This window comes from Cydia amplana, chromosome 9 (assembly GCF_948474715.1).
Source record: "Cydia amplana chromosome 9, ilCydAmpl1.1, whole genome shotgun sequence".
Taxonomy (NCBI): Eukaryota; Metazoa; Arthropoda; class Insecta; order Lepidoptera; family Tortricidae; genus Cydia; species Cydia amplana.
In genome coordinates, this window is record NC_086077.1 from 4,387,714 (window position 1) to 4,395,209 (window position 7,496).

Genomic DNA, 7,496 nt, shown 5'->3' on the forward strand with positions numbered 1-7,496 from the left:
TGGGTAATATTCCCTAAGTTGCGGGTTCCTTGCTCGACAAGGTGAAAGGCTTTACGCCGGCTTTAACAGGCACTTTTAGAAAGTGTCATTCACGGTGACGCGCAGATTTGCCAAAACTAAACTTTAACTCTACAGTTAACTAATATAATTTGACAATATGAACCAAACCATGCGTCTTCGTCAATGAATCAATCTAAAGATTCCCGTATCGTTAATGCCCTTCCATGTCACAGGCTTCCGATTTTATTTGAAACGTTTAATTTAAGTGTACTATTTATGTAGGTAGGTAAGTAGGCTTAAGAATTGACCCTCTTGTATGTAGTTACGTATAGAATTAATAATCAAGTTATTCAAATTCAAAATAACACAAGCACATATAGCACCTACATGCAAGAGTTCTTTTCCTTAACCTTTAAAGCTGTAAGTACCTGCTAAGTTATATATTTAAGTAGGTACCTACCTACATAAATCAAAGATCTAGTTGGAGAGATATAAGTTGATAGATACAGAGTGAAATACTTCACGAATTCGCATGTCATTCTTGCGCAGAGCCATGCTAATCTCTCTCTATGTCTAGTCAGATTTAAGTTTATGTACTGCCGAAGTACTCACTTTCCACAAAAATAAATGCAATGTTTGCGATGTAGGTTTGTTCGTTACCTTGTGTCCCTTAGAGCGGAAATATCGTCGACTCCTATTCGGGTACACGTTATTTATCAGCAAGTTTATTACCAAAAAATTAATTTTGCAATATTATATTAACCCGGAACGGGATAAAAAGATAAATTGCTGATAGATACTTGGACAGATAAAAAAACCTACACGTCTATAAGCTTCTACCTTAATACGTAGGTTCTACGTAACACGTATTAACTATCCGATCCATTCGTATTCGAAAACACAAATCACTTGAAAGGGTATACCTCCACACATCACCATTTAAGTATTATATAATTTCAACCGTTATTATACACACACAAAGATTTAAACTAACAAAACTCGGAAGAGACTTAATAAAATTAAATTATAATGGTGACACGTGCACGCTTTACCAGCTCGATGTGTTTTCTACCATGTGTTTTAGTATTTTCATTGGCATAGCCACGGTGCGCGCAGGCAGCCTTTGAAAACACTTGCACATCACTATTCCGGATCATTTTTATTTGCTAGATAGTTTAACGGACAACTAAATTTAAATATTTATTTCGAACGGCAAAAGCCGTTAGAAACTGTTTTTCAATATAGTCAGCTAAACTGGGGTACAAATTCAAAAACTCACCAGCAGTTTAGCTTCACGACCTTCCAGATGGAAAAACAGCAAGCCAATGAGGTAATTTGCGTTTGTTTCTATCTGTCAAAATTGTCAAACGCAACTGCCTGAAGTGGTGGGGGTGTGGGAGAGAGATGGACGTATATGCTAGAAAAGGACAATACGACTAACTACAGTGTTGCCACTCTCAATATATTACTTTAGGTTCCGAATATCGGTACAGTTGTTTAATTCGGCATTATTTAAGCTATAGTTTTAAACGATTTTTTTATTTTATTTTGGCATGACTTTTACAGTTTCGGCGACTACAAAGTGTTTTTAAACACTCCCTCCTAAGTCTGCTGTCAAATGCAATTATTCATGGGAGTATGGGAGTTCATCATCAGCGTTTATCTATAAATTATTTACATTTATCTCATCAATTTCCAAGTTTGGTGGCTTTGATATCAATCCTAAAATCCTAATTGTTAAACTTATGAATGGTTCTTATCATTTGCATTAAAACTCGTTTATTTTATTAGCAAGACGAAACTAGCAAATGCTTACACAAGTACAGACTTATTGTCTGAAATACGGACGATCAATCGCTACATGAAGTCTGCTGACAATGGCATCGCCGCAGAACGTGTCTGTTGACCAGATCCGGCAGATTCTGTCCGAGATAATTGACGCGCTGGACTCCCCTGATTACTCGTGTAAACTGGACGAAGCTAAGGAAGCCGCGGGCAATGAGATGCTGAAAATGATGCAGATTGTGTTCCCCATGGTCGTCCAGATCGAGATGGAGACTATCAAGCGACATGGCTTCAGTGGTACCCGGGAAGGTTAGCATATTTTTTCCTGGTTATTATTGGGCCCTGTCACAAAAAACTTTACAAGTGTACAAGTCGACAATACTGTTACGTTGTAGATAATGTGTTATATGCACAATCATTACATACATATCAGATCCACAAGTTTACAATCAACAAAAAATCACACTTAAAAATGCAAAACAATACATGGTGCTTATGTCAAATGTAGATTTATTCCTACAATTTACATATTTGTCAAAAATAAATAATACAAGTTAGTTGCTTATTATGTTTTCTGGTACACAAACTTGTTAAATCTACAATCTTGTAAAGCCCCGTCTCCATATCGCGCGGCAAACAATCGAACATTGGCTTGGCTTATTGCCGCGCGATATGGAGACGGGGATTAACAGTTGTAACTTAAATTGTCACCTTCAAATTGGATTAAAACCAAATTCTGCCGCCCCCGTGTCCCATGCCTTTAAATATGTATAAACTCATTAATATTTCCAGGTATAGTGCAGTTCACTCAACTAATCCGTGAGACGGAGAGTCTTGACGCTGAAGTGTCCCGCCTCCACAACCAGATCCGCAGCCACTACCTGCCACCGGTCTCCATCAGTTCCACTGTGGACACGTCTTTGTAATTTGGTATGTTTCTAATTATATTCCAAACTCCGATTTTATGGCTTGGCAATTTTTAAAATTTTTGTTTCCTCAGTTGGTTCTTAACAGGGATGTAACGGATGTGGTTTTATATACGGAATTTAGGTGTAAAAACAGTATTATCATGATTCCAGCCAAGCACATAATTATTTTATGGCTCTAACCACTAAGATGCAAAACTAAGTTATAAAAAAAATTGTATGAATGACTTATTTTTATAAATGTAGGTATTTTTGAGGCTTTAGAATTATTTAACATCTAATACAAATATTTGTATCATATGATTTAAAGTTAATTTGTTGTAATGTATCAACCCATACCCAGTCTCTTTAATGCTGACGCAGGACGCATATATCTAATGGAGATCATGCTACTTACGCACATCATTGTCTTGATAATAACTAATTCAATACATCGTGTAACCATTGTTTGTAGTGTTCATCATCTATTGTGTGAATATATAGTGTAATCAAATAATAAGCAGTTTTCATATACTACTAACACCCGAGTCAGTCTTATTAACATCACCAGCCTACCTAGAATGTGGTATTCATACCTAAACCAGGTAAGAACGACTACACAGCTGCTAAATCCTTTAGGCCCATCAGTCTCACATCATTCCTACTTAAAACCTTGGAAAAACTGTGTGACAGGGATCTGAGGGATAGAGCGCTAAAGAACATACCGATGCACAACAACCAGCACGCGTACAGCTCAGGTAAATCTACGGAATCGGCTTTACACATGGTTGTAAGCCGCATTGAGAGAGCCATCCACAACAAAGAAATGTGCCTTGGCACTTTCATTGACATAGAGGGCGCTTTTGACAAGACTCACTTTACCAGTATAGGGAATGCCCTAGAAAGCCACGGCGCTGAACCCGGACTAATAAAGTGGATCATGAACATGCTAAATCAAAGGACAATAAGGTATGTAGGCGAACCTCAGGCCGTAGCGGCGGTGCGAGGATGCCCTCAAGGGGGAGTCCTGTCACCTCTGTTGTGGAACCTAGTGGTTAACAACCTCATAACCAAACTTAACGAGGAACACTTTTACACAATAGGCTACGCTGATGATCTGGCAATATTAATATCAGGTAAATTTGCCAGTACAGTATGCGATCTCACCCAGGCAGCTCTTCGGATCGTAGAACGCTGGTGTAGAGAATTTGACCTATCAGTTAACCCCACCAAAACAGAAATGGTAATGTTCACCAATAAAAGGGCACTCGGCAACTTTACCAGACCAACACTCTTCCAGACTGAGCTACAGCTGACCGATGAAGTTAAGTACTTAGGGCTAACTCTCGACAGTAAACTCAACTGGAACAATCACATCAACAGACGCATAGACAAGGCGGGAGTAGTCTTTTGGCAGTGCAGAAGGATGATTGGTAAGAGGTGGGGACTCAACCCGAAAATTACCCTTTGGCTCTATAAGACTATAATCCGCCCCCTACTCTGCTACGGTGCTTTGGTTTGGTGGCCAAGAACAAACCTAGGCAACGTACGTGACAAGCTACAAAGACTCCAGAGGCTCGCATGCGCGGCCACCACTGGCTGCACGAGGTCCACTCCGACTGCAGCCATGGAGGTCATGCTAAACCTTCCACCGCTGCACCTACACATACAACAAGAGGCCAGTCTCTCAGCGGTAAGGTTGCGAACCCTCAATATATGGTCTAACATCACAGGAGCTCTTCACACAACATGCCTGGAAAAGGTATACAACGAATTTCCAGTGCTCACGGCAGGCACGGATCGAATTCACAAACAAGCCATCTTCGACAAAAGGTACAAAATACAATTATATGAGGACGACAACTACGAAGGACTCAATCCCCGGGAGCTGAGAATCTTCACTGATGGGTCCAAAACAGACAGCGGATCGGGCTCTGGAACCTTTTCAGAAGACCTGAACATGTCAATCACCACTCCGCTAGGATCCCATAGCTCGGTATTCCAAGCTGAGTGCATGGGTATCATAAACGCGGCGGCTGCCATCACTGCAAGGAAGGTAGTAGGATCCTCCATCCGCATACTCTCCGACAGTAGAGCAGTCTTAATGGCCCTAAAAAGCCATATAGTTACATCCAAACTCATACACGAATGCCACGAACGACTAATGGAGGTATGTCAGAACAACAAGATCACCTTACAATGGATCAAGGGACACAGTGGATCCCGAGGTAACGATGCTGCGGACGAGCTTGCCAGACAAGGATCGGGTGCGGGGGCGATTGGCCCGGAACCGACTCTCCCGATACCGTTTAGCAAGGTACGCTCAATGCTGCTGGCACGCACAGGGAAACTACACACAGAACACTGGCTAAACCAGACTGGATGCAGACAGGCCAAACAAGCCATGCCTAGCATCAACGGTAAGCTCACAAGGGCACTCCTTCAACTAGGAAAAGTCCGTCTGAGTATGGTAACCAGTGTCATAACAGGTCATGGACTTTTTAACAAACATCTTTTTATAACAGGTGTCACAGACAGTCCCCTATGCCGTGGATGCATGGAGAAGGAAGAAACAGCCTCTCACGTGGTGCTGGAATGCAGCGGAGTGGCCCCATACAGGGCAAAACATCTCGGATCCCCGAGAGATCTCCCCGAGGTCCTACTCAACATCAAAGGTTTGATAGGATTCCTCGAGGAGCTGGGCTGGCAGGACTAGCCCCTATCACGCAAAATAGGCGCAGGACGTCGAGTTGCGGAAAATCGCCCGTACTACAATACAATACAATACATCACCAGCCTATGCAATCTGTTAGTCAAGAATTAGCCTAACTTAGATCATATAAGACAGGTATCTATCATTGAGTGAAGTCTTAACACTGTGCCATTGTGACCTAGGCATGGCCCACACTGAGTCTGCAGGTAAGCGAAGCTACTTATTTAACCTAGCATACAACTATCAGTTTGTTAAAAAACCGTGCCCTTACACCTATCAATCATGGCTAAGAACCACCACAAAGAAACCCGCTTTCACGTTAAAACAATCCGCATCGAAATCGGTCCATCTGTATGAGAGCTACAATTCCACATTCAAACACACAGACAGACATTGAGACACTAGTATTTAAGTATAAATTGTATAATTCCCATTGTATCAATCAAATTAGCATAAGTTTTAAATGAATAAATATTATCTTATCGGCGTCAAACGTATTAACACCCCTCTTTTGAGTTGAGGGTTAAAAATTAACTGTCATAGGGATCATCTTTCGAAGAGGTATAAATCTGGTATAAATAGAAAATGACTTGTAAGACTACAATTTCCATTGTGATATTTAACTCCCCATTCAATAAATAACGATACTTTTGCCTAATTGAAAGTACCCTTGTTAAATGAAAGTACCCTCAAGAAATACTATAAAAATGTATACTTAGTCAAGTTTTAAAAAACACATGCATTTTACTTTACTAGTATTCGAAATGAAAAGTGTTTATTAGGGTGATAAGGCATCATTTCATCCCTTGGTTAACAATCTACTGTTACTGGTCTCTGGTGTTGAGTAATTAAAACAAATATTTGACCTTACGATGCTCGTGGTACGTTTATGTAGTAGTGTAATAGATAAGAGCTTCATATCAATTTAAGCATTTTAAGGTGGCTTATGCATTTTGACTAGTCGAGTTTAATGGAGATTGTCTCTATTCCAGATACAAAATCAAATGAACAATCCAAAATGAAAAGGAGAAGAAATCTCTACGTGTTCACTGTGTGTGTGCTCGTGTTTCTATACTACTTCTGTGGTGTTAGTGACTATGTGTTCTCAAGAGATTTTGACAGTGAATTTGACTATCCACTCAACACGGATATTCGGCCAATTGTTGCCGATATATTAGCTGGTAATAAACCTAGTGTAACCCCCATAAATATATACCCGTATCGGTTTCTCAGTAACTCTGCCAAATGTAACGCCGTGGAGAAACTTGACTTGTTTATATTAGTCAAATCTTCTATGAGTCATTTTCAATACAGGAAAGCTATAAGACAGACTTATGGCCAAGAGAATTATCTACCAGGACGTATCGTCAAAATCCTCTTCTTTCTAGGAATAAACGACATGAAATCTCAGACGCAAAGGATGATAGAAAAAGAAATGGAGGAACATAAGGATATTATACAGATAGATTTTCTTGATAATTACTTTAATAATACTATTAAGACTATGATGTCTTTTCGCTGGGCGTACGAACATTGCTCTACGGCAGATTATTATCTATTCACAGATGACGATATGTATATATCAGTTAGCAATCTTTTGAACTATGTATCAGAGCAACCTCCAACAGGAATGAGCACGACTTTTTATGAAACCGAAAGAGACAGACTACTTTTCGCCGGTTACGTATTTAAATCAGCACCGCATAGATATATTACTAGTAAATGGAGAGTGTCCATAGATGAATATCCGTGGGATCGTTGGCCGCCTTATGTAACAGCGGGCGCTTACGTCCTGTCTAATAAGGCGTTTAAAATAATGTATATAGGGAGTTTATATGTGAAACATTTCAGATTTGATGATATATATTTGGGTATAGTCGCGAAAAAGGTTGGGATAGAGCCGACGCATTGTCCAAGTTTTTATTTTTACAAGAAGAAATATAGTAAAGACGATTATAGTGAAGTGATAGCCTCGCATGGGTACGGTGACCACAGTGAGTTGGTGAGGGTGTGGAACGAGCAGAATAGGATTATTTGATGGATGTTTGATTGTGATGGAGTCGGACATTTGTGAATTTATTGTAGTGTTGGTT

The 7,496-nt window shown here is 40.0% G+C and overlaps 2 protein-coding genes and 1 non-coding gene across 3 annotated transcripts; 2 read left to right on the plus strand and 1 right to left on the minus strand.

Moving 5' to 3' along the window:
• Window positions 1-504: 504 nt before the first annotated feature.
• On the minus strand, window positions 505-608 carry LOC134651272 (U6 spliceosomal RNA). The gene has a single exon (XR_010097092.1). It is a non-coding gene; the product is annotated as a U6 spliceosomal RNA (small nuclear RNA).
• A 1,187-nt stretch (window positions 609-1,795) lies between these two features.
• LOC134650661 (protein C10) lies at window positions 1,796-2,719 on the plus strand. Its single transcript, XM_063505592.1, has 2 exons — window positions 1,796-2,094; window positions 2,578-2,719. The coding sequence occupies exons 1-2, from the start codon at window positions 1,878-1,880 to the stop codon at window positions 2,709-2,711; spliced, it is 351 nt and encodes a 116-aa protein (XP_063361662.1). The 5' UTR covers window positions 1,796-1,877; the 3' UTR covers window positions 2,712-2,719.
• A 3,656-nt stretch (window positions 2,720-6,375) lies between these two features.
• On the plus strand, window positions 6,376-7,496 carry LOC134650946 (beta-1,3-galactosyltransferase brn-like). The gene has a single exon (XM_063505901.1). It carries the CDS (start codon window positions 6,422-6,424, stop codon window positions 7,439-7,441), a length of 1,020 nt encoding a protein of 339 aa, XP_063361971.1. The 5' UTR covers window positions 6,376-6,421; the 3' UTR covers window positions 7,442-7,496.